Source organism: Cervus canadensis, chromosome 18 (genome assembly GCF_019320065.1).
Source record: "Cervus canadensis isolate Bull #8, Minnesota chromosome 18, ASM1932006v1, whole genome shotgun sequence".
Taxonomy (NCBI): Eukaryota; Metazoa; Chordata; class Mammalia; order Artiodactyla; family Cervidae; genus Cervus; species Cervus canadensis.
In genome coordinates, this window is record NC_057403.1 from 54,311,721 (window position 1) to 54,338,659 (window position 26,939).

Genomic DNA, 26,939 nt, shown 5'->3' on the forward strand with positions numbered 1-26,939 from the left:
GAATGAGTCATCTCCTGCCCTTAGTGGAACCCAAACAGGGAGATAAGATGTGAATGGAAATAACCAGAGCGCAAAGTAAACAGTGATCCCACCGGTGGAAGCAGTCTATCCCCTCCTACTTAACAATCTTACTTCTTTCCAATTTCTCCCTACCTAGAAACCACGGAGCCCAACACCGGGGCAGGGCAGTTTGATGCAGTAAGTCACCCATGTGGAGGTTCCTTGTGGAGCTCTGCAGCCCAGGAGCCCTGGTGGGGAGGAGGGAGGTAGAGGAAGGGGTAGGGAGGAGGGGGGATGCAAAGTGAGAGAGAGAGGAGAGAGGAGGAGAGCTTGAAGACAAGGAATAGGGAGGAGGTAAACGGAGTTGTTGTTTGGGGGGGATAAGGAGGACTAGGGGAGGCTGGGGTAGGAGGTGGGGGAAGGGAGGGGAGGTGGGAATAGGGAGACAGGAGGAAGAAGGGGTTAGGGAAGTGGGAAGGGCAAGGGGAGGAGGTGAGGCGAGGAGCGGGTAGTGAATGAGGAGGGAGACTCAAGGAGGGAGGAGGGAGAGGGAGTAGAGAGAGGGAAAGGAGAAAAAGGGCTTGGGGAGGAGGAAGTGGGGGAGGAGTTAGAGGAGTGGGAGAACAACAAAAGGGTTGGGGGATGGAGAAGAGAAGAGGAGGGGGGAGGAGGAGAAGGGGAGGGAGAAGAAGAGGGGAGAGGTGGGAGGAGGGGGGGAGGAGGGAGAAAAGGCCCCCCTCCCCAGCCCCCTTCGCAGGGTTGCGCAACCCACTCGGGCTGGGATTGGCCGCTGGCGAGTAAAGACGCCACGCCCCTGACTCGCGCTACGACCAATAGCGATAGGGGGCGGGGCGTAATGCGTCCTGGAAGGCCAATGGGCGGGGGGGGGAGGGACTGCGTGGCCTGGGTCTAGCTCGCGCTCCTCGCGCACTCGGAGCCACCGCCGCTCTCAGAGCTCCGAGCTCTCCTCTCGCTGCAGTAGCCGCAGCCGCCCGCCCGCCCGCTTGCCAGCCCGCCTTCCACGCGTCCCCGCCCCGCTCCGCTCCGATTCCTGCACCCGGCCCCAAGCGCGCTCATCTATCGCTGCGAGCACTGTATTCCCACTGAGACCCCGGGGCGATGGCCACCAAGATCGACAAAGAGGCTTGCCGGACGGCGTACAACCTGGTGCGCGACGACAGCTCGGCCGTCATCTGGTGAGGAACTTTCCATTGCTCTCCGAGCCCCGCTGCCCGAGCTCGCAAGGGGCCTGGTGCGCTGAGCCGTCTTCCAGACGGGACGGATTAAGGGTCATCCCCGTGCGGTCTCCCCGCAGCCTTAACCCGGGACAGCGTGGAAAGCCAGAGCTGGCTTTTCGCTAGCCAGAGCATCTTTTAGATTGTTCTGTGGAAGCTCGGCACCGTTCAGCCACCAACGCTGATGTGTATGTGTGTTTTTCTCTTCTCCCAATCCAAAGGGTGACTTTTAAATATGACGGCTCCACCATCGTCCCCGGCGAGCAGGGAGCAGAATATCAGGACTTCATCCAACAGTGCACAGGTAGGGAGACACGCCTTCTGGGGGGACTCCCGGTCTTTTGGAACATGGTCAATGCTAGGGAGGAGCCTGAGGCCACCCTGGGCACCCCCAGCGCTGGAGGAACCAGATTGGAGCGTTCTAAAGCCTCCACAAGCCTTCTCTCCTCTGGACATCCAGAACAACCAGAGGTGACCGCCAGCCTCCTCCCTCTCACAGTAACCTTTTCAGGCGGGACAGCTCCTTTGCCCCCATGGTCTCTAGCTTTCCACCGTTAACTCAGGGGGTTCCAAACTCCAGGGTCCAGCCCTCCGGGTTTCCCCTTTCATCGGTCAGAGCCAAAATAAAAACAATCCTGGTGCTTATTGAAGGAGAAAGAAATGGTTAGCGGCAGCCCCCTCCTTTCTCCTGCAATCATTGTCCATGTGCTGGTGATGTGTTTTTGTTTGTAGAATATAGAGCAGGACATGAAAGCATACATACCATATGATCCCATTTATGTGAAATTTTACAAAAGGCAAAGCTAATCTGTAGTGTGAAAAGTCAGAAGAGTGGTCCCACTTGTGGGTGGCTAGCCCCTGACTGGGGGAGGCACACGGAAGGTGGGGTGGGGTCTCAAGGAGTTGGGAATATTCTGTATTTTGATTTGGGAGGCAGTTACACAGGTGTGTACATATAAGAAATCTTTCAAGCAAAATCTTTAGGATCTGTAAATTTTGTGCCTTTCCCTGGGTTGTCTTAAACCATTAAGTGGAAAAAACACATGCATGTACAACCACAACCTCCAATCCCTGTCCCCCCACCCCCACCCCCCACACCACTGAAGCAAAAGGCCCAGCATTACTGGTAATAGGACCCTTTAAAGCTAAGATTGGAGGATGAGTTCTTTTTCTTGGCTCTGGTCTCTAGCTTGGAAATAGATACTTTCAGACAAAGGCAATGCGGCCTGAAAGTTAGGGTGGGGACCTAGAGTCAGCAAGGTGGGTTTGACTCCCCTTGTGGCCACTTTCTAGTCGTGTGGTTTGGGGCAAGTTACTTAACCTCTCGGGGCCTCGGTTTCCTCGCCTGTAATCTTAGAGGGCTGTCAAGAGGATGGGTGAGTCAGTGCTTGTACAGATAACACGGCCATTTGTGAAATAAATAAGAAATACACCACTGTGCTCAAGATCGCGCAACGGCCCCTTTCCTTTATTCAAATGATTATTTTGAATTTATTCTAATTCAAAGAATATCTATAAAGTGTCTGCTGTGGGCTGGGTGGCACTGAGATTTACCACCCAAAAAAAAAAAAAAAGTCTCCCAACTAAAACACCTCCCAGAGCTACCTCTAGACCTTCATTCACTGCTTTTGGACAGGATTGTTTAAAATGTTGTTGTTGAGTTCAGTCGTGTCCAACTCTTTTGTGACCCCATGGACTGTAGCCTGCCAGGCTCCTCTGTGCCATTTCCCAGGCAAGAATACTGGAATGGGTTGCCATTTCCTTCTCTAGGGGATCTTCCCGACCCGGGGATGGAACCCAAGTCTCCTGCATTGGCAGGCAGATTCTGTACCACTGAGCCATCTGAGGAACCCTTTGTTTAAAAGCAGATGTGTAAAGTACTATCACAACTCACATCTGTTGAGGTGAACGGGGCCAGGATTGAAAGCCGGGCCCCTGACTCAGGAACCCTGCCTCTCAGCCACCTGTGTCCTTTCACCACTGTGATGCCTGCTTTCACAAGTCGGGTAAGTGCAGACTCCTGGGGTTTGGTGTGTAACTAGGAGGTTCAGCAGTATTTTTTGCCTTGCCGGCTCTGAGATTTTCTCTCAAGCCAGCTTCCTTCCTCTCTGGACAGTAAAGTAGCAGTTTCCTCCTGCTAGCCATCCGTCATCCCCACCCCCTGCCGTCAGACTGGGGTCTTCTCCCACCCACCCCCCAGCTTCTGAAGCTATACTTCTGTCTATTGAGTAGAAGGTGACCCCAGGAATAAAGAGCATCCTGTGAGTGGATTCTGAATTGGGGAGGCTGTGGTCAGAGAACACTTCCTCCCTCCCTGGGGCTTTGTGGTTTGCTAGTCCAGCCCTTCCCCCAATGATAGGGATGGCAGTGGGGAGGGCCTGGTGGGAGAACTAAAAATGCTTTCCCTGCTGCTTGTTGAGCTTATGAATGGGCCGTGGGATCTGAAGGCTCCGTCTGCTCTGGCTGGAAGTCCGCCTTCCTTCCCCAGCCATCTGTTGGACAAATGTATAGGCGAGCTATGGTTGCCGTGTCTGCTCCTGTTTGTCTTAGAAAAGCCTGTTCCATACAGCCACCGTGTCCTCCTAACCCAGTGACCAAGGATTCGGAACGCTGACTAGTAACTTTCTACATGCAAGTCACTGCACTGGGCACACCTTGTCTCCGTTTCTGAGCTTGCTTCCCTTCCGTCGGTGGGGAAACGGAGACCCAGAGAGGTTAAGTGATTTGCCTGCAAGTCACGGCAAGGTCGTGGCAGGCCCGGGCCTTGAACCCGGGCAGGGTGGCTTTGAGGCCTGTGCTCTTGGCCTCTTCTCACTAAGGAAGTAGTTTAGAGGCTCATTTCTGAGTCGTGGAGCATCTTCACTGTACAGCATGTTCTGGTCGGGGCTGGTGGGATTGTTGGCAGTTACGGAAGGCACGTTCGCCTACTCCTGTGACGTGGGGAGGCCTCTCCATGGCCCTCATCTCTGGCCAGGTGTTCTGACAAGCCGGAGGGTCTAGTGCTCCTGGTCTGGCATAGCCTTCCTATTTCCAAACCTCTCACAAGGTCACAGGGGACCTGGGAGCCTAAAACCAGTACCTGGTCGCTCCTCCATCTGCCCTGGGGGAACGAGGTGGGTGGAAGCCCCCCGCCCCCACTGTGGGCTTTCTCTCCTTGACATCTTCACCCTGCCCCCCCATCCTTGCTCAGAAATACTCTCTTTCACCCCTCCTCTGCCCTCTGGCTACTGTCTTCCTTCTGTCCTTCCCCGGGGTTCTTAGAAATGGAATCTGCCCAGTAAGCCTCTCCCTGTCAGCCCTCCTCCGCCCCCCCAGGCTGGCCTGTCCTTGTCCCCAGGCCCTGGTTCCTGAAGGTCATGGACTGGAAGGTCGCTGGGCCGCCCTTGTCCTCTGTTTCTTGCTGCCAGGATCTGGAGCCCTCTGGGCCCCCGCACTGGCTCTTCTGGCACCGGCCTCACCTGGCCCCTTCCTTCTGTACTGACCGCTCCATCACTGCCTCTGCTCTGGCTTCTTACCCCAAACTTCAGTCCATGTGGGATGGTGGCAGATCTGTCGGTGCAGTGAGAGGAGCTCAGTGCAGGTAACTTACCCACTCTCCCACCCCCAAAGAAAAGAAATCAGTCTTAGCTTCTGTGGTTGGAAAGTCCAGGTAAAGTACTAGCTGCAGATAAGGCTGTCGGAACTCACGCCCCTCCCCTGGCCCTGTTTTCCTCCTTGATCACCTGCCTTGGGAGCAGGAGGGTAGGTTCTCCCTGAGCGGTGAGGTGATAACCTCTAACCACCCGGCTTCCAGGCTTTGGGGAGGAGGGAGAGACTGACTGCCACTGATTTCAGCAGAAGTCTCCAGACTGACAGACTGTCTTTGGTCTGACTGGGTTCATGTGCGCATGTGAACTAATCCCTGTGATTCTGGCTGACTATACCTGGATCAGTGCCCATGCCTGGACTGGGGGAGGTGCAGCCCCACCAAACCAGGAGTCAGTGGGGGAGGGGCAGCCCCACCAAACCAGCTGGTAGAGTTGGGGATGGTGGGTTCCTAAGGGAAGAGTGAAGGCGAGGGCATGCTGCTTCCAGAAGAGGGGCAGACCCAGAAGAGGTCCATAGCCACCCTTTATTGCAACAGTCTCTCAGCCCACGGTCTTTCTTGTCTTAAATTCATTCTATCCCCCTCAACTCCCCCAAATGGGAGTGAAAGTGAAAGTGAAGTTGCTCAGTCATGTCTGACTCTTTACAACCCCATGGATGAGCCTACCAGGCTCCTCTGTCCATGGGACTTTCCAGGCAAGGGTACTGGAGTGGGTTGCCTTTTCCTTCTCCAGGGGATCTTCCCAATCCAGGGATTGAACCTGTGTCTTTTGAATGGGCAGGTAGACTCTTTTACCACTGAGCCACCAGGGAAGCCTGCAAAGTAACTCTTCCTAAAGCGTGGGTCTCCTCAAGTTCCTTCTCTGCTCATTAACCACCTATAGCTCCCATCTGCCTACTAAGTACAGGCTATCTCCTTGGCCTTCCAGTCTGTTTGTCCCCACCCACATCTCCTGTGCAATAGCTCCCACACCCTCCTTTGTGCACCTGCAGCCTGACCCTGTGTAACTCTCTCAGCCTGCAGGCCAGCTATTCTCTCTAGGTGGAATTCCTCTCCCCTGTATCTGTCCATCTGAGACTGAGCCAGCAAACCCGCCTAGTGCAATCCCTTCTGCATTTCAACAGCCAGGACCTTTGGAATCAGAGAAATTATAAATTTGCATCCCAACTCTGCCCCCTGCCATGTGACCTCAGGCATTTCTTTACCTGTACCACAGTTTTCTGGTGGTTCTGATGGCGCCCGCCTCTCATGCTGACTGAGAAGGTTCGCTGAAGTTGTATGTCTAAATGGAGAGTCCAGACATGGTGATGCTGTTGGCTGTTGTCACTGTTATTTTTTTTTTAAACTCTCCTAGCGTCACATTGGTTGTTGTTACTATTACTTTTTATATCATTATTTCTATTCTCCTAGCATTTAGGATGACAGTGTGCTTGCTGCTCTGAAGTTTCTTGTGCATGCCCTAGCTCAGCACCCAGTAAGCACTCAAGTCTGAGTTCACTTAGTAGAGGTGCTCAACCCCAGACTGGCACGCAGTAGGCGCCATGTGGGCATGCTTGAGACCTTTGGCCCAGGTCTGCATGCAGTAGGTGGTCAGTACAGGGTAAGAGGTGGTTAGCACAGTGGTTAAAGGTCTAGGCTGCTTTGGATGGTCTGGGTTCAAATGCTTGCCAATCATGTGACCTGAATTATTCACCTGCTCATCCTTTTGCTATAATGTGATTATTAGGAGGATTAAGGAAGCAAGTTCATGGTGCCAAGGATGCAGTCCGTTCTCCAGAAATGGTAGTCACTGTGATTGTCATCTCATTGGTGGAATTTAATTGATATGGAAGTAAAATATGTGATCAGAGAGATGGGGGGAGGGAAGAGATGATGGGGAATGGGTACTGAGCTGTCTGGAGGGTCTCTGATTGCCGTGACAGAGCCATGGGGAGTGGGGAGGAGCCAGGGCTAAGCTGGCAAAGGAGAAAGGAGTCATTTGCCAGACTGACTGGTGGTGTGATCTCTCTGATCTCTGTAGGAAGGGCTTACAGATCATGTGTATGTGTTGGGTCAGTGGCTCAGGGTGTCTGTGAAATGTTTTTTTCCTTCACCTTACAAGTAATACAGGTCCGTTGCAGAATATTCAGAAAGCAAGATTAAGCAAAAGGAAGAGAATAAAAACCAGATATAATTCAAATATAGTTTAACACTCAGAAATTTGTTCATTCATTCATTTCCTCCTTCCTTCCTTCAGTCAACTCCTCTGTAGGTTACTATTCTAGGCACTGAGGGTAAATCTAAAAGCAGAGAAAGCTCCTGTTCTCATGGCGCTGATGTTTTATTGTCATCATCCAGCCCTTAAAGTGGCTCCTAATCTATCTGTTGTATAAATGTAACATTGTTTAACAGATCTTTTATTGGTAAACTGACCCCAAAATACTCTGTTGCAAGCGTTTTTATTTTAGAAAGAATCTAGGCATCTGGGAATGAATCCAGTTTTCTGTTGGTACAGATTTTAGAGCCAATCAGTTACGAGCATCGATGGTAGAGCCAGGGTGTCTTGCTTTGACTTGGAGCCTTGCTGCACTGTGTGACCTTGAGCAAATCTCCCAGATTCTCTGTTTCTTCATCTGTAAGATTACGTTAGTGATTGCACACAGGGAACAGGGTTGCTAAAATTGAGGATAAATTGACATGATACACGTAAAGCTTATAGGCAGTGCCAGCTATACAATGGGTGCTCAATCAATGTGGTTATCAGTAACATAGCACCTTGCAACTGCTTCTCAGGGACTGAGTTTGGCAGCGGGATGGTTAAGGCAAACGGGGGTGTCTTTACTGTTAAAGGCAAAAACATTCATTCTAACACTTGTCAAAGAACAGTAAGGCAGGGACTTCCCTGATGGTCCAGTGGTTAAGACTCCCACCTTCCAGTTCAGAAGGCATGGGTTAGATCCCTTGTTAGGGAATTAAGATCCCACATGGCGCATAGTGCAGCCAAAAAAAAAAAAAAAGAACAGTAAGGCAACTTTATTCAGAGGACTGTTGTGATAGGTGTAGGGACCACTGCAAGAGAGAGAGATCAAACTCAACTCTGAATACTACAAGGAAGAGTGGGAATTTGGAGTCAAGGAGCAAGGTAGGGATCAATGGCTGGAAAGTTACCAAGAGGAAGGGTCTGGGGTGAAGGGAGAAGCTGGTTAAACTGACTTAACAGGATTCTTGCTGAAGGCATGCCAGGGATCTGACATCACCGGGAAAGGGTGAGGACAAGGAGCCTGATTAGATATCGAGGGGTGATCAGATAATGGCGGACTGGGAATTCCGGCTCAGTTGACTTGGCGGGATCCTTGCTAAAATCAGCGAAGGCCGAGACAACACAGAAATCGAGAAGTTGAGACCCAGATGAGAAAGAGCTCGGAAGAGCATGGTTAGAGTTTGGTCAAAGAGAGACTCTTTACTATTACTGCAAGAGGGACAGGTTGGGACAGAGACAAATTCGCTCACTGTCCACGGCCTCTGCGTGTGCAACGGTGCAGCACACATATGTGTGGCGGTCTATTTTACTCTTCTGCACACTGGCATTTTTTCCCCCAAGCTGCACATATGCATTTTTTTCCCCCTCTAGCTTTACTCAAATTTAGAAATTTGAGTGAGAAAGGAAGGAGAGAAATTAACTAGTGAGTCAAAGGAAATATGAGGTCAGAAGGAAGCTGTAATCTGTGACAGGGCTTTGGACCTTGTAAAGTGCTAAACAGTCTGTCTGTCATACAATCAACAAATGGGGATTGATTGACGCATCATTTCTGTTGCTCCAGAAACAATGCTAGGTGGTGATTCTTCAGTGGTACCTGAAGTGCTCTGGAAACATTATCTTCACAGTTTTCTGCAAAATTCAGTCTCCTACTGCCTTCTTGGCTCATGCATGTGTTGTTGGGGGATCCTGAGCCGCGTTTTGTGGCTTCTTTGTGTCATAAGATGCGTGGGCTTTGTAACAGCTCTTCTGGGTGATATTTCCACTTGTGTGGAGTTTGTGGCCACACCTCCATGGAGAAGGTTGCTAGATGTCCCTTTTCCTGCTAAGCAGGGTGTCTCTGCTTCAGCAAAAGTATACAGTTAGTTGAAATGAATTGAGTTTCCCTCTTTGAAAGTCTTTAGACGTTAATGCAAACTTTTGGAAATTATTGCTGATGAATCATGTAGATGTCACATCCATGTCGTCATCTCCCACCATTTTTTCACCTTGTTACATCCTGGCATCCCACCGCCCCACATCTGGAGCCTGGCACCCCGTGCCCAGGTCTTTGGTCACCTCCTGGTGGCCAAATGGAGTGGATGTTTCTTTGTACTTGTTTCACTTTCCCTCCTTCTAGCCTTCGGCAGCGACCGCTAGTTACTAAAGACATGGTTTTTCCCTTCCGCCTGCTTTTGCACTGCAAAGCTCACTTACTTCTCCTTTCCTGTTTCTCATCTTCTGCTCTCACTTCTGTCTGCCGGTTCTGCTTCCCTTTCGTGCCCCAGAAGTGTGGGTGTTTCCCGGGCTCCACCCTTGACCCTGTCTTTTCCTTCTCCGGAGCATTTCTTGAGTGCCAGCCCTTTGCCCAGGTCTGAGTTGACCCCTTCTGAACTTGGTGAGCTTGTAGTCCAGGTAGCGGTGGGGAGAGCTTTTCTCTCCCCTTAACTTTTTGTTGCTTTTGCCCACAAGGTCAAAATGCTTAGAAATGGCCCGGAATGCCCGTTAGGATGGGATGCTCAGCAGCTCGCCCCCTCTCATGCACATCCCAATGCATGATTCTGACCCCATGGATGCCAACTGCCCTGCACTAGGTAGGCACTTGGCCTGTATTAGCTCATCTAATTTTTCTTACCCGTGAGGGGTGTGTATGTAATAAGAACAATGACACCAGAGTAGGGGTCATCTCCATTTTACTGATAAGGAATCTGATTGTTTTCTCAGAGTCCAAAGTCACTTGTTTGGTAGACTCACAGATGACAGAGAAAGAAGTAGTGGTCACCAGTGGGAAGAGGGGACGGAGGACCGGCCAGTGAGGGGTTTGTCCTAAGTCGCTCCAGTCGTGTCCGACTCTTTGCGGCCCCATGGACTGTAGCCCGCCAGGCTCCTCTGTCCATGGCATTCTCCAAGCAAGAATACTGGAATAGGTTGCTATTTCCTCCTCCAGGGAATCTTCCCAACCCAGGGATCGAACCCAGGTCTCCTGCATTGCAGGCAGATTCTTTACCACTGAGCCACTGGGGAAGATAGGGGTAATGGGAGAAAAAGGATTATTATGGGATTTTATGATATCATGTGGGAAACTTTTGAAGATTGTAAAGCACTACAGAACTTAAATAATCTTTCATTCAATAATAAAATAATAAAAAATCACTTGCTTGAGATAGTGCAGTAGGTAGAGAAATTGGACTTTGAATCCAGATCTGTGTCCGAGGCTCCCAGCCTTTCCCCTATGCTGCACTGCCCTGCCTTCCCCCTTCCTTGGACTTGTGCACAGTTTTCCTTCTTTTGGCCTGTCCTCATTGGTCTTGCTTTGCTGGAGGACTTCTATACATCTTTCAAGGCCCAGTGTAAATATCCCCTCCACTCAGATGGCCTCCTTGCCTTTGTGATGTTCATCCCATTCTGTGGTGATTACGTGTGCATCTGTTTCTTCAATTCCACGGTGAGATCCTGGAAAGAAGGACTTTTTTCTCTCTGGTGGTGGTAACCTCAGTGGAGCATCCTCACCCCTCACGGTTACCCGGTCCTAATCTCTTTTTCCCCAGTGGTTATGTCACTCTCTTGTGTGGACCCAAGTCATGGGTAGCAAGCCCTTAGCAACTCCGCAAACTATATCTAAAACAGGAGCGTTTCGGTATCTGGTGTTTGACTCTCCTGCTGGATAGAATCTGAGCTCCTGGGGGCAGAAGCCTGGTTGGCCTGGTTCTCTGCTGTGTCATCAGCACCTGGAACAATACCTGATCTCCCCAAGTGTGTGTTGAATAGATGAATGAACACGGTCCCCTGAGATGTTTGAGAGCCAAGCTCACCCCTGGACAGCCCACCGTGCCCTCTGCCAACGTTAACAGCCCAGTGGCCTGTATGGAGAGTCTTTAGGTGCTGAGGCTCTGAAACCCTTGTCCCCCTCTGGCCCACATTCCTGCCCTGGAGCCCCTAGGTGTCTTCCTCTCCAGCTGAGTTTGATGCCTTGGCTTTTGGGATTCTGCTCAGTGGCCTCAGCAGGGCCAAGTCCCCAGAGGCTTGTATGTAAGGCAGGGCTGTTAACCTCAGCATTTTGTGTTTTGTTTCATCAGTTTCATTTGAAATTAACTTGCCTGACATCCTGTTTTAGTTCTGGACTTAATTTCTGGTCATCTGTCTCATTTTTCCTCATGCACTTATTCTTTTTTTTAATCATCTGTGCATTTCTATAACCGTCCTTGCCAATCATAAGTTATCATAATCCTTAAAAATAATGATGAACACTGGGCTTTTATTGTGCCAGGAATTGTGCTGAGGTCATTGTATCAGTTTCCTGTGTCTGCTGTAACCAATGACCACAGGCTCAGTGGTTTAAAACAACATAATTTCTCATCTTAGAGTCTGGAGGGCAGAAGTCCAAAATCAACCTCACTGAACTAGCATAAAGGTGTGGGCAGGACTGTATTCCTTCCAGAGGCTTGAAAGGAGAATCTGTTTCTTTGCCTTTTTCTGCTTCTACAGGTTCTGTATCCCTTGGCTTGTGGCCCCTTCCTCCATCTTCAAGGCCAGCAGTATCTGGATGAGTCCTTCTTATGAAGCCATCTCTTTGATTCTTCTCCCTTCCTCACTTCGATATTTGAGGACCCTTGCGATGACATTGGGCCCACTCTAGTCATCCAGGACAATCTCCCCATGCTGAGACCCTCAATTTATTTTATTTTTATTTATTTATTTATTTTTTGAGACCCTCAATTTAATCACACCTGTAAAGTCCCCTTTGCCTTGTCCAGTCACAGAGTCACAGGTTCTGGGAATTAGTGTATGGACATCTTCGGGGGCCACTGTCTTGCCAGCCAGAGTCATTTAATCCTCACTTTATTTCATGACACCATGGCCCCATGTGGTACCAAGGTCCTATTGTCACTCCCGTTTCACAGACAGGAAAATTGAGGCTCAGAGCCGAGAAAGCACCGACCCCGGGTTGCGTGGAGGTGGAACCATGTTCCTTACCCAGTCTCTGCCCTTCTGGCCACCACTCCTGACACCCTGCTGCTTCTCAACATGTGCAGCTGAAATTCTTTTGAAACAAGGAGGGAAGACCACGGGCGAGCTCTTTTCTTTTTTTCCCTGCTCCTTCCTCCCCCAGTTTTGTTGAGAAATAATTGGCATGCACCACTGTATGAGCTTAAAGGGTACAGCATGATGGTTTGGTTTCCATGTATCATGAAATGATGACTTTAATAGGCTTAGTTAACATTCATCCTCTGATATAGATACAATAAAAAGAACAGGAAAAATATTTTTTTCCTCCTTGTAAAAAGAACTCTTAGGAGCTATTCTCTGAACAGTTTTCCACAAGCTCTTTTTCTGAAAGCCAAGGGGCAGACCGGAGGCCTGTGCCTCTGGCTGGAGGCACATTTCTAAGAATACATAGCTCAGAGGTAATTTTTCTGCCTTTGTTCAAGTGGAAAACCTGTGATGGTCTCTGGGGAGCAACACTCCTTAATTCAAACGCCTCCATTTTTCCTAGGAAAGATTTCTGACTCTGCTGCTTTTGACTGAAAGGATGGCCCTTGGAGGTCATCTGATCTGACCCGGAAGTAGTTTTTTTCCCTTTCTTGGACTATAATTCTACCCTGACTCTAGAATGGAGTGTATTGTTCAGAATTTGAAAATCAAGGAAGCTGCTAGCCAGGGGCTGGCCAGGGGCCCCTCTGGGTCACATGCTGGGGCTTCTGGGGAGGAGGAAAAAGAGTCAGACTTTGTGCAGCCCCTGTGAGGCCCCTGCCTGATCAAAGAGGACCTGTGTTCACTCTGGTGAGCTCCTGTAGCCCTGAACTGGAATGCCACTTGCACTGGCTTTTAAACTTTATTTATTTATTTATGTTTGGCTGCGCTGGGTCTTGGTTGCTGCAGCTGCGCACAGGCTTTCTCTAGCTGCGGCGAGGAGGGGCTACTCTCTAGCTGCGGTGCGAGGGCTTCTCATTGTGATGGCTTCTCTTGTTGTGAAGCATGGGCTCTAGGTGCGTGGGGTCAGTAGTTACAGCATGTGGGCTCAGTCGCTGTGGCACATGGGCTTAACTGCTCTGTGGTATGTGGGATCTTCCCGAGCCAGAGATTGAACCCATGCCCACTACATTGGCAGGTGAATTCTTATCCATTCTTATCTGTCTTATCTGGACAACCAGGGAAGCCCATTTATATATATATATATATTGAAATATAGTTGATTTACATCACTTGCTCTGTTCTTGATTTGGCAAAATCTAACTGCCATGTGTTTGATTTGGGGAAAGTAACTTTTCTTCTTTGGCACTTTGTTACACTCATTATCCAACAAATGTACATTGAGGGCCTACTATGTGCCAGGGACTCTGGACACTAGGGAAGTTGAGTGATCCAGATCACAGAGCTTACATTCACAGAAAATGCAGGGGCAGCTAATAGGCAAGCTAGCAAATGTGATCTTTTCAGAATGAGATGAGTGTTAAGAAAATGAAATGAAGTGGTGGGCCACAGACACATTGTGGGGAGGCCGCTGTTAGCCAGGGGGGTCAGGGGAGGCCTAAAGGGGAGGGGACATGAAGGCAAGACCTGAATGAAAAGGAACCAGGCGTGTGGATACCTGGGTGAGGAGTGACTCCAGCAAAAGGGGAGGGCCTCAGACCATGCATCCTGTAATGGTCCAGCTTCCAGAGTCTGTAAAGAACTCATACAACTCAACAAGATGGGTAACCCAAGTGGAAAATGGGCAAGAGATTTGAATGGACATTTCTCCAAAGGAGACATACACATGGCCAGTAAACACATGCAAAGATGCTCAGCATTAGTAGTCATTTGGGAAGTGGAAATCAAACCACAATGAGATGTGACTTCACACACACTAGGGGGCTGTGATAACAGGTGTTGTAAGGTGTCGCGAGTCAGAACCTTCGTGCAATGCTGGGGGGAAAGAGAGCTGGTGCAGGCACCGTGGGAAACAGTTTGGCAGTTCCTGAAAGGCTAAGCCTAGCTGTTTCACGCCTTAGTGTCTGCCCGAGAGAGATGAAAACACACAAAAACTTGTGCATGAATGTTCAGAGCAGCATGATCCACAGTTGCCCCAAAGTGGAAACCACCCAATGTTCATCAGCTGATGAAGGGATACACAAAATGTGGTCCATCCATGAATGGAATATTAATCACCCATATAAAGGAATGGAGTACTGATTCATGAGACAACATGGGTGAACCTTGAAAACATGTTGCTGAGTGAAAAAGTCAGACGTGAAAGGTCACATGTCGTGTGATTCCATTTATTTCAAGTTTCCAGAACAAGCAAATCCATGGAGATATAAAGCAGATTTAGTGGTTGCCAGTAGTGAGGATGAGGGACAAAGTGTGACTATTCATGGGCACCAGGTCTCCTTATGGGGAGATAAAAATGTTCTAAGATAGACAATGGTGATGGTTGCACAACCTCGTGGATATACTAAAAACCAGTGAGCTTTACACTTAAAAGGGGTGAATTTTATGGTATGTAAACCTCTCAGTTTTTAAAACGTAAAGAAGAAAAGGGGTAGGAGGAGTGCAGAAATCCAGCAGGGTGATGGCCTCGCGGTGTGCAGGGAATGGGGTCAGGGGTGGGGCTCAGGGCCATGGCCATGACTCTGATTTTGCATGAACAGCCTGCATTTTATCCCCATGACTTTTGTCCACGACCTTGTGGAATTTAGCCCTTGGCCTTCCTGTGGTTCATTCCCAGGTCAGCACCTCTGGTTCTGCCATTTTCCCCTTCATGTCAGACTTGTCTTTCCCCAGGGCGGCTGTGCAGGTCCACGTGCCCCAGATGCGCTCAGCCCCGCCACATGCGCCTGCGTGAACTTGATCTCGCGGTCTCACGCGCGAACTTGATCTCGCGCGCTCTCGTTTCCCGCCTCCTGCGCTCCGCCATTGTCGTCCACATCCTTGTCGTCACCCTGTGCCATTTTTAGTGCCTCTGGCTCTGTGCCAGGTTCAGTTCTGCGCTTTCCTTTCCACGAGTCTCATGAGGATTGATAAGGAGCCCCAGCACCAGTCCCCATGGGTGGGTTTTCATCTTCCAGCCCAGCGCCTGGCACTGAGCTATTACGTTGCCTGCGACCTTTCCTCAGAAGTGGGTCCTTAAAGCAGGAAAGTCTGTCTTGGATATTCATGTGGGTTAGTAGCTGTGTGAATCAATAAAAGAGTGGGATGAGTCAGCTGTAAATGTGTGGGCGAACTCGAGGGCTGCAAGTGTCAACAGCCACAGCGGGGTGAAACCTACTTGTGTGTTTGTCCCCACCACGCAGGGGGCTCTGAGACAGGGACCGAGAAGCTACCCCTCCCACCCCCAGCTTAGAACATTGAGGATCAGAGAGGGGATGCCATGGGTCCCTGGTCACACAGCAGAGAGAGGCAGAGCCAGGGCTTGAAGCTGTGCCTCCTGGCTCTCTGAGCTGCTGAGGGCTGATGTCTGCTTTGCTTTTCTGGGGCCCCGTGCTTGGTGATGTGAGCAGGGAAGGGAGAGAAGAAGGCCCAGTGATGCAGGCATTGCTGATCCTAGCAACACCGTGGTGTTGGGCTGCCCTTCCCCTGCGCTTTTATTTACAGGGCACCTTTGTCCAGATCAATCAATTGCTACCTGTCTGTTCACATCTGATTATTTTTGCCGGTCTCTTCGTTAGAAGGCACACCTTTAAATCTGGGGAGGGGATTGGTTTTATTCTTATAAGACAGAATCTCCCACTGAAGTGACCCAGCTGAGGACTGGGGACCAAAATGGTTCTAAGCTGCTAAGATAGATGGGCAGAGGCTCCTCATTTACTCAAGAAATGTTTATTGAGTGTGGGTCGTGTGTCAGGCACCGTCCTGGGTACTGGAGATGTCCTCCTAGGGGACAAAATGCCTGTCCTCCTGGTGTAGGGGTGAGCAGACTGCAGGAGCCCCAAGTGATATCATTCTGAGACGTTCAACTCTTGTTTTACGCACAGTAATAATAAGCTAATTATATGCCGGTCTAGCCTGTGGCCAGTCAGAAACAGCGGCTGGTAGAGGAAGGTGTTTTGAACTTGCCCACTGAAGCTGGTGCTTTTGTCTTTGGAGTTCTGTTATAATTTAGCCCTTAAGTTGTTAACATAGCCCCCTTCTTCCTCTTTATCCTGTTAGCTAGATGAATTCTAGGTCATCCTTCAAGACCCAGATCAAACATCGCCGCTTCTGTGAAGCCTGCCCTGATCACTGTCCCCCAGGCAGAGTTAATTTCTTTATTTCTTTGATGTTCCCGTCTGCCCTGTGATGCCTGTGGTCATGGTGCTAACTTCACTGCGTTCACATGCTTAGTTTTTCCTTTTTTTTTTTTTTGCCCTGCTAGATTGTATATTATTGAAGGGTTCGGATTGTATCTTATTCAGCAGTCTTCGAACCACAAATTGTCAACAAGTGTTTGTCAAATGACTAACAGCAATGGAAGAAACAGCAAAACTATGTGAGAATGCAGAACGTGTACCCCAGGGCCTTTAGTGCTCAGACAATCAGACGCTGAATCCTTCAGTGTCTCCAGAGAGTCTCCTTGTCAACGAGGCCATCGCGTACTCATAGCCTCCAGGAACTGGTTGCAACCACTGGTTCTCTAAGTCAGGAGATGCAGTTGGGTGTAGCACACCAACTTCCATTTAAGGAAGTAAAAGTAATCATTTAAAAAAAAGTTCGGTGCTTTGTCACTGGGGGAAAACCTGTAGCTGTCCTGATCGTTTCAGTCTCCAGATTGGGTCCTTCGCTGTGGGTTCTACTGAAGTAATCATCTTTCTTTTCCTCTGGCTGTCCTGTACTCCATTTTCTCGTGTTCTGTGTCAGACTAGGAAAGTGGGGTCATTCATTTCACAAAAATTCAGTGGGAAAGGAATCATTTGAGAAGTCTCCTGCTTTGAGGAAGGGTGGGACAAAGAATCAATGTGCATGGGCTGTGAGAGCTCATATGCCAGGACTGTGTACACATCCATGGAGCCATTGTCCTCTGTGTCAGAGAGAGAGGGACCGTTTTCCCCGCTTCTAGGTCCTCGTCTGTGGCCGCCTGGGCTCCCCTGTCAGCAGCCCGCTGGAAATGATGCAGCTGTGGCTTCTGTCCAGCTGTCCCTCTGCCCCAGGCGGCAGGATGTTTGAATTCTTTCCTGTTTCCTTTCATGCCCACTCTGGGGAGCTTGCTCGGTGGAAGCTGACAGCTCAGCTTTTTTGGTGTGTGGGTTGTTTTCTTCCTTACTGAACCTTGTTTTCATAACTTCTTAGGGAGTCTATATAAGGTAAGGGCAGCTTCAGCCCGACTCTGGGGCAATTTCCTGCTGTCTCCTTCCCCCTTTCTTTTGTCTTGCTCTGAACTTCAGTGTTGGGCGGAAATTATGAAATGGTTACTTCTCTCTCTCTTTTTTCTTTCTGTTGACCGGTAGATGTTTTGTTGGGTGCCTGCTATGTGCTTGGCACTGGAGATGTGACATGAATTGGGCAGGTATGGAAGCAGCTAAAAAGATCAAAGGACGTGCCCCCAAAGATTTGCTTAGGTTCCATAGGGAGTTTACTAGGCTATTTTGCTGGTGAGGCCTTTTTTTTTTTTTTTTGACTTGTTTGTATTTCTAGTTATTCTACACCTCATATATGTTTTGTGTGTAATGAAAAAAATTGTTCAAAGTATTTGCAAAAGTGTGAGTCACAATGCCTGGCTCATGGCAGAGTCTCAGTCTCCTTTGGGTTTTGTCCTCTGGCCAGTGCCAGCTGTGGGAAAAGGCAAAGCGGAAGACAGGTCTTTCTGGGGGGAAGATGAGGGCCCTGGATCAATGTGAATCCTGTGTCAGGGTCGCCATTGTGAGAATACTGAGTGTGACAGGTCAGACTCTGCCTCTCAGTGATTCCGAACCTCAGGAGATTTCCCGTGTGGCTGGGAGGTGTGGAGGAGGGCAGGGAGTCCTCAAGAGCTTGGTGGGGATTATGTGCCACTCATAGTTTTGGGGAAGATTTTTAGAGCAGCTCATCCCTGAGGCCTTGATGATTCCAGAGAAATCTGACCCCCCTTTTTTCTTCACTCCCCTTCCCATGCCCTCTGTGGTCATGTCTCTCTTTTTGTATCATTCTATATCCTTCGTATCCCCTTGCAGGATTGAGGAGGGGAATAGAGGAGGGCAGGGGGAGGAAGGGGCTGCAGAGGCGAGACTGCCTAGTGACTGCTGCCAGCGTTGCTGAGCACAGTTCTGCCAGGCAGCGTCCCAAGAACTTTATATGTGGTGACTTTATGCTGCATATTAACGCACTTAATATGTGACAGCGAGGACCCTTGAAAAGAACAGGACTTTGAACCAAGTGGGCCCTGTCTGGGGTCTCTAGGTCCTGGGGATCCTTAGGGCTGTGGGATTGGCTGGTGCAGGAGATGTTTCACACTGATAATCCATCCTTGACCTGTGATGAGGCTACATAGACCAGTGAAAGGATTGGGTTCTTTTGAGAGGGGACTTTTGTTAACACCCTATAAGGACCATCTCTTCATGAACAAGACTCTCCCTGGGCGGGAAGGGAAGGGTGTTCACAGCCCTGAACTGAGGCCACCACAGTGAGGGCCCAAAGGCAGTGTGTGGCTGGCATTTACAGTCCTCCGGGACAGTGCTCCCGACCTTGTTTTGTCATTGGTTGATGGCTCCCCTGAGATGGGGCTCTGTGTGGTTTTGTGATGCATTTGGGAATCCTTGTTAGTGACGGCTTATGTTAGTAGACATGCAGAGGTCACAGAAAAACTCTTACTAGTGCCATGATTCAGCATCCCTTTTTCTAGAGACCACTCTTCTTTGTCTTGGGATGTGGGATTCGGGGGGAGGGAGAATCTTTGGGGGACAGTCCCGGTGGTTTTTGAAGGTGAGATGCTCAAGGAACCATGCCTCGAATTCTATAAGTTACAACATCCAGAAGACAGACAATACAGGAAGCTCCTTTATACGATCACTTCCTTAAAATGAAAGGGTGCGGGTGAGGAGGATGGGGGTGGGGCTGACCTCTGGGCACTTCAGCTTTTCTGCCCGCAAGACCCTTGTCTCACCCTCTTTCCCAGCCAGGGGAGAACAGGTCCTCCGAGTTGAAAACCCCATCTTCTCCTCTCCTCACCTCTTCCTCTAGCTCAGTAGTTCTCAGGCTATGGAGGCATAAGAATTCCCCCCCAGGGTCTCTTTTAAAAAAAACTCACTTCTGTTTAAAAGTGGCCCTGTTCCTAGAGTTTCTGAATTCACGATCTAATGAGTTCCTGGGAAATGACGTTGCTGCTGGTCCGAGGAACACACTTTGAGAGCTGCTGCTCTAGATGGAACCAGGGAAAAGAGATGTCTGGTTTCTTGTCACTTCACCTCTCTGAGCCTCAGTTTCTCTATCTGTGAAATGGGATTGTGGGCAGTCCTGACCAGATGGAGAGGTTGGGATGAGAAAATGTGCAGTCACACATAAGTGCTTAGGATGGCGCCTCCCACATAGCAAGTGTGCAGTGAACAGCTTCTGTTATCTTCAGGACCCTTGTTGGTCTTATCTGTGCCCTCTAATGCTTGGCACTGTGTTTGGCACACAGTAGGTCCTCAAGAAATCTTCATGAGACGAGTGGTTCCATGACCGTGTGCCTAGGAGGGCCCCTTCTTTGATACCCAGCAGAGTGACCATTAAGTTGGTGGATGCAGAAAGCCAGCCAAGAGGCTGGAAAGCAAAGAGGCTATCCCCTAGGGTTTGGCAGTGGAGGCCACTGTGGACCTCATTTCACAGACAGGTGGGGAGAGAAATTTAGTCACCAGCCCCATCAGCCAAGCCTTTCACGGCTCTTTCTTTTTCATTTAATCCTCACTATACCTGATGAAATATATGTGACCCGTTTTGCAGATGAGGAAACAGGCTCAGAGGCATTCAGGAATCTGGTCTCATTACAGAGCTGGGACAGAGTGGGGATGAGTTTCCAGTGGATTCCAAAACTTGGACTCAACCCGGATGCTGTAGACCAGAATGTTGAGACTGAATGGTTCAGGGGGCAAGCAGTATAGACAGCTGTTCTGGGACCTCTCTCAGAGGGGGCTCAAGGTGTGTCCCCTGGTGTGAATTCGGGGCCCGGGTCCCCCCATTGGGGTTATCCAGAGCTGCACCTCGACTGCTCTACCCCCTCAACCCCATACTGGGAAGATGGGCCACTGAGTCCCGAGTGCCACCCCGGGGGTGGCAGTAACCTCGGTACCAATCTTCCAGCCAAGTTTGCTATCCTAGTGTGTAGGTGCTCGCACATACATTCACACTCATGCATGAGCATGCACACACACACAGACGGGCGCACACAGACACGCTTCACATACACGTGTGTGATGAGGTCAAGCTCTCCCTTCGAGGTGATACACCCGTGTGCACATCCGTGTTTGACCTGCCCGGTTTGTTCAGAGGAGGGAAGTTAGTGGCTAAATGAGAACTTCCTCCTTCATTGACTAGTTGGAGGCCAGACAGGCTTAGAACCTCCTTCAGGAGGTGTGGGGGCTGGAGGTCTGTGTGGGCAGCTGTGCAAAGGTCTCCCCGACCAACAGGTTTTTCACGTTGGACTTTCTGCTGACTTTTCAGTGTCATATCACGTCCCGCGCAGTGGACAATTGTAAGCAAAATGTGACCCACGGATTTTCAAAGACATCAGCAATCTTCTCAGCCAGACCATTGTCAGATAAGCGCCCAACAGCCACCCGGGAAAGTGGTCTCTCCTGCTGTGACAATTTAAATGACATTGGCCTGCAGTTCTGAAAGTTCTTATGGCCGTGTCCATGGGGGTGGGGGTGAGGCTGACTTATGGGGCGTCTGTCCTGTGACAGGTCCTAGGCGGATACTTGGGACACACAGTTTGTAACTTTCTCAGTGGCTTTGGCCAGTGACAGAGCAGTTGGGATCCAAGTGTGGTCACGGGATCCCAAACATCCAGACTGACCAATGAGGTAAAGAGAAATAGAGTGGTTGCTGTGGAAACAGGCTGCGAGTTCTTTGCTGGTGTTGTCTTGGCATTAGTAAGTCAGGAGGCATCAGATGTGTGGTCCGCCTACCCCTCAAGTCAACGCTGCAATTTAATTAAACACTTTGGAACTGCTTCTCCTGTTCCTCCAGTAACACTACTCAGAAGAGTGTGCTGGCTTCCCAAACTCAGCCTCCAGTGCCGGGAAATACTGGGGAACGAAAGGGCTCCTGTACCAGCCATGCGTGGCTGTGTGAGTTTCAGTTCCTCAGCCCCACCAGCCTCATTTCCTGTGCTTGCACCTCACCCGCAGCTCCACTCCAGGGAGAAGGTTCTACCAGGTCGGGCCAGACAGCTTTCACAGCATCCCATTTTATCCTCATGGCTGATATAGAAGAGAGGTATAAAATCACCTGATTTGGAAATATCCCAAAAGTCCATCAGTGGGTGCATGGATGAATAGAACAGAATGTGGTCCATCCATACAATGGAGTATTATTCAGCCATGAAAGGAATGAAGTACCAGAATTCCCTGGTGGTGCAGTGGATAGGAATCTGCCTGCCAATGCAGGGGCCATGAGTTCAATCCCTGGTCTAGGAAGATCCCACATGTTGCGGACTGACATGCCATGTGCCACAAATACTGAGCCGGAGCTCTAGAACCTGTGAGCTGCAACTACTGAAGCCTGCGAGCCCGAGAATCAGCACACCGCAACTGCTGAATTCCGTGCACCTAGACTCTGCTCCACAACAGGCGAACCCACCGTGATGAGAAACCTGCACACCGCAACAAAGAGCAGCCCCTGCTTGCCGTAACTGGAGAAAGCCCTTGCAAAGCAATGAAGACCCAGTGGAGCCAATAAATAAATAAAAGCTTCAAGCTATTAATAAAAAAAAAAAAAGAATGAAGTGCCGATCATGCTACCACGTGGATGAACTTTGCCAACATGCTGAGCTGAAAGAAGGCAGACACAAAAGACCGCATAGTGTAGGATCCCTTCCATCTGTAAAATGTCCAGAAAAGGCAAATCCAGGGACAGAAATTAGCTGAGTGGTTGCTTAGGACTGGGGGGATGGGGGAAGGGTGAGGAGTGATGGCTGGTGGGTAGGGGTCTAGGGGAATAGGGGTGGGTGAGGAGTGACAACTGGTGAGTAGGGGTTTGTTTTTGTTTTTTTTTTTTTGAGTAGGGGGTTATTTTGGGGGATGATGCAGATGTTCTGGAATTAGACTGTGGTGATGATGGCACCATATTGTGGATGTCCTAAGTGCCAATGACTTGTATGCTTTAAAACAGTTAAAATGGTGGATTTTTTGTGGTGTGATGTTTACCTCCTTAAAAAAAATGAGGAGGACCATAAAATCACCCCATTTTTCAGATGAGGCCAACTGAGGCTCAGGTGTTTGGGGGTTAAGTCAGGTTCCTCAAGGAGTTAGAGATGGCACTCATGTGGTCTCCTGTTCCCAGACTTCTCCTTCCTCATTTCCCATAGCCAGTTGGTCACTTGTTCGGTTGCTAAGTCATATCTGACTCTTTGGGACCCCATGGACTGCAGTACGCCAGGCTTCCCTGTCTTTCACCATCTCCCTGAGTTTGCTCAAACTCATGTCCATTGAGTCAGTGATGCCATCCAACCATCTCATGCTCCGTCACCCCCTTCTCCTCTTGCCCTCAGTTTTTCCCAGCATCAGGGTCTTTCCCAGTGAGTCAGCTCTTCGCATCGGGTGGCAAAGATTGGAGCTTCAGCTTCAGCATCTGTCCTTCTAGTGCATATTCAGAATTGATTTCCATTAGGATCGACGGGTTTGATCACCTTGCTGTCCAAGGGACTCTCACAGCACTACAGTTTGAAAGTGTCAATTCTACAGCACTCAGCCTTCTTTACAGTCCAGCTCTCACATCCATACATGTGAGATGTATGTCAGTCACTAAGCCATGTTAATTTGGCCCATGAAGTGACCCTGAGACCCGTCTTTCTTCTCTGTCTTCACCACTTTGTCCCCCACTGACCCCTGTGATCAGGCTCCCGTGGCCGGGTGGGGGCGGTTCCCTCAAGGAGGAGGGCTGGGCAGACACACCCGAGACACACCTTGGCTCCAGGCTGGCTTGTCCTTGGTGCGCTACCTTGGGCATGTCACACGACCTCCTGGCTTCATCTCCCAAATGGTGGTTTGGATGTAGATGATGGTGACCATGATGCAGCCCATGGCCCGCCTCCCCACATCCTTATGAAGACCCGATGAATACTAACCCATAAACTGAAGAGTGCTGTGTCAGTGTGAATGGCGATTGTGATCTGTTTCCTTTAAGAAATTCCTGGATGTAGAGTTTGAATCTGGAGTCCGTGCCCTGTCCAGGGCTGTGTCTTAGCTCCCCCAGGGCAGATGGTTCCCTGGTAGACTGGCTGGCTTGTTGTCTAGGGTGAACTTGGGCTTTCAGGTAATAACCAGCCTGTGTGGATTGTCTCCATCACACTCAGAGGGCTGGTGGTCTTGGGTCTTTGTGTGGGATGCCACATGGAGGCACCTGGAATGATTCTAGGATCAAGACACCTTGGTTTTTGTTTGTTTATTTATTTATTTATTGGCTGCGCTGGGTCTTTTTTGCTGCTTGAGGGCTTTCTCTAGTTTCAGAGAGCGGGGGCTACTCTCTAGTTGCAGTGCTCGGGCTTCTCATTGCGGTGGCTTCTCTTGTTGTAGAACAGGTTCTAGGCTGTGAGGGCTTCAGTAATTGTGGCACATGGGCTCAGTAGTTGCATCTCATGGGCTCCAGAGTGCAAGCTCAGTAGTTGTGGTGAAGAGGCTTAGTTGCATCTTGGCATGTGGAATCTTCCCAGAGCAGGATCAAACCTGTGTCCCCTGCATTGACAGGTGGATTCTTAACCACTGGACCACCAGGGAAGCCCAAGATGCCTGGTTTTAAAGTAAAGTCATGAAACCTCAAAGCGTGATACTTTGACTGACAGCATCAGTATCACCTCAGAACTAGTTAGGAATGCAGACCCCAGGGTCCCATCCTAGACCTGAGGAATTGGAATCTGCATTTAAGTGAGATGTCAGGTGATTCAGATGCACACAGTGCTTGGGAAACACAGCTCTATGAGTCATTGGGTCCCTGAGAAATCCTAAAGCCAGCAAGAAAAAGCTGTTTGAGAGCATGAGCTGAGTCAAGCGGCAGGTACAGGATGAATAACCCCAAACCAGCAGCACCGACTCGATGGACTTGAGTTTGAGCAAGCTTAAGGAGTTAGTGATGGACAGGGAAGCCTGGCGTGCAGCAGTCCATGGGGTTGCAAAGAGTTTCGGACACAAGTGAGCGACTAACAGAGTGAGCAGCTACCTGCGTCCCGGCCATCACCAGGGAGGGGCTGAATCGAGACTTCACTGATAACTGCAGTTGACATGTGAACTGTTTAGGGATTAATCTGAGTAAGGATATGTGATGCCCTCAATGAAAAGTGCTGGATTTTGGTGCAAAACTCAAAGGGGTCCTGATTAAATGGGGACATAAAGTATGTCTAGAAATTTGTGCTCATCTGGCAGCGGCTGGGGGTGGTTCCGTTCCCCAGGGGACATTGGGTAGTGGCTGGAGACATTGTTGGTTGTCATCCTGGGGTGAGGGGTGTGATACTGGCATGGAGTAGGCGGAGGCCAGGGTTTCAGTTCAGTGTCCTCCAATGCACGAGACAACCCCACCAGGAAGAACCACCCAGCCTCAAATGACTGGAGTGCCGAAGTGGACACAAACATGTGCACATGCACACGCGCGCACGCACACACACACACACACACACACACACATACACACCATATAACAAGCATAACACACCTAGTGGAAAAATGCTCAGAATTCTTTATTGGCCTAATTGGCCACAATCTAAGAATGCCCAGGGGGCCCCAAGCTGAATCCCAGGCCAGAAGGAGGGCCACTGTCTTTCTTTGTTCCCTGCCCCCTGACCCCAGCTCAGTTCCTATCTCTCTACTGTGTGTCTTTCCTGTTCCAAATAGGGCCTCAAAGATTTGGGATAAAAACAGTTGACAACCTTTTGCTCCCTAAATCAGATTCAGAGTTTGAGGTGTGACTGTTTGAGGGGAGGGCAGGGTGGCAGGTGTGGCAGTCAGAGAGGCTCCCTCTCTGTGCAGAGCGTCCCGGGGCCCTTGTGCGCCTCCGCCTCCCGTCTATGAAGTGGGCATCTCCGCCTGCAGCACTGTTGTTGGGACCAAAGGAGGGAATGGTGGCTCCTTCTGTGTCGCACTGGGCACCCTTGAGGTTCACAGCCCCACCTGGGGGTGTGGATCTGGGTGTTCTAACTGAGCACCTTGCCCTCCTTTTGCTGTTGGTGCAGATGACGTCCGACTGTTTGCTTTTGTGCGCTTCACCACTGGGGATGCGATGAGCAAGAGGTCCAAGTTCGCCCTCATCACATGGATCGGCGAGAATGTCAGCGGGCTGCAGCGCGCTAAGACCGGCACCGACAAGACCCTGGTGAAGGAGGTGGTGCAGGTAACTGTCTTTGTGTTCTCTTAGGGTCTGGGGGGTGGGGTCACATTCCACAAAGGGTCACCATCCGGTAGGGACACAAGGGGCTGGCTTGGCTCCTTGGTCCGTGACTTTGAACGTGTCATGCTAAGTTCCTGGACCACTAACGACGCTGGTGAGAGATACCCCGAATTACTTTTTGAGTATGGTAGCTGCATTTGTGATCCCGACTAGAAACATGGTGGCCGGTGTCTACCTTTCTGGGTGGGGCAGGCAGCTCATGGAGAAGGGGGCTAGAGGAATGACCAAAATGGCACCACTTCCTGTGGGTGATGGAGGGCTTCCAGCCATGGCCATGAAAAAGTGGCAATGGGAAAGTTCACGAGTGCCCGCTGAATGGTGTCTAGCACACAGTAGGAGTGCAGTGACACTTGATGAATGAATAAATGTCAATCACACGGGCACCAGCAGGAGTTTAAAGATGACTTTAATGACCCTAGAATGACAAAGGCTGCATCAGCAATGGCACAGATCCTTAGACTGGGTAGCTGGTGATGGCTGATTTACTCCTGTGTCCCTATTAGACTGAGAGGAAGAGGGGAAAATGGTGTACCCTTGGTTTTGTCCCTGGACTTCTAAACAGCTCTACTTGTAGAGCTTCCCATTTTGAAGTGTTTTTTTTTTTTTGCATTTTGAACATAACAAAAATTGACACTATTGGAAACTTCCAAAGCAGTTCATTTGAAGCTAGGGCATGGGGTCATGCTGAGGAAAAAAAATAAATTCTAGGGCTTCCTTGGTGGTTCAGTGGTAAAGAATCTGCCTGCCAGTACAGGAGATATGAATTCGATCCCTGGTCCGGGAAGATCTCACATGTTGTGGAGCAACTCAGCCTGTGCACCAAAACTATTGACCCTGGGCTCTAGAGCCAGGGAGCCGCAACCACTGAAGCCTGTGCGTGCTGGAGCCCACGCTCCTCAATAAGAGAAGCCATCACAATGAGAAGCCCTCGCACCACAACTAGAGAGTAGCCCCAACTCCCCACAACTAGAGAAAAGCCCATGCAGCGGTGAAGACCCAGCATTGTCTTAAAAAGCAAATCAGTAAAATTATAAAAAAAAAAAAATCCAAATTCCAGAACGATAAACTGGGGAAAGGAGGTAGAGGGGAGAGGGTTTCTACTACCAAAGGGATCTCCATGTTGCAGAAGGATTTCCCAAAACCCATGATAGGGAGTGGATGGCTAACTGGTACAGGGCTTCCCTTGCAGCTGCTAAGTCGCTTCAGTCATGTCCAACTCTGTGCAACCCCATAGATGGCAGCCCACCAGGCTCCCCCGTCCCTGGGATTCTCCAGGCAAGAACACTGGAGTGGGTTGCCATTTCCTTCTCCAGTGCATGAAAGTGAGAAGTGAAAGTGAAGTCGCTCAATTGTGTCCGCCTCTTAGCAACCCCATGGACTGGAGCCCACCAGGCTCCTC

At 49.9% G+C, this 26,939-nt stretch overlaps 1 protein-coding gene across 1 annotated transcript in view; it reads left to right on the top strand.

The window, feature by feature from the left end:
• The first annotated feature begins 911 nt into the window (after nt 1-911).
• Nucleotides 912-26,939, top strand: part of COTL1 (coactosin like F-actin binding protein 1) — a 43,671-nt gene continuing 17,643 nt past the window's right edge. The window contains exons 1-3 of the mRNA XM_043436533.1: nt 912-1,196; nt 1,457-1,539; nt 25,326-25,483. Coding sequence (XP_043292468.1) covers nt 1,120-1,196; nt 1,457-1,539; nt 25,326-25,483 — 318 coding nt within the window. The 5' untranslated portion in view covers nt 912-1,119. The remainder of the gene's footprint in view (nt 1,197-1,456; nt 1,540-25,325; nt 25,484-26,939) is intronic.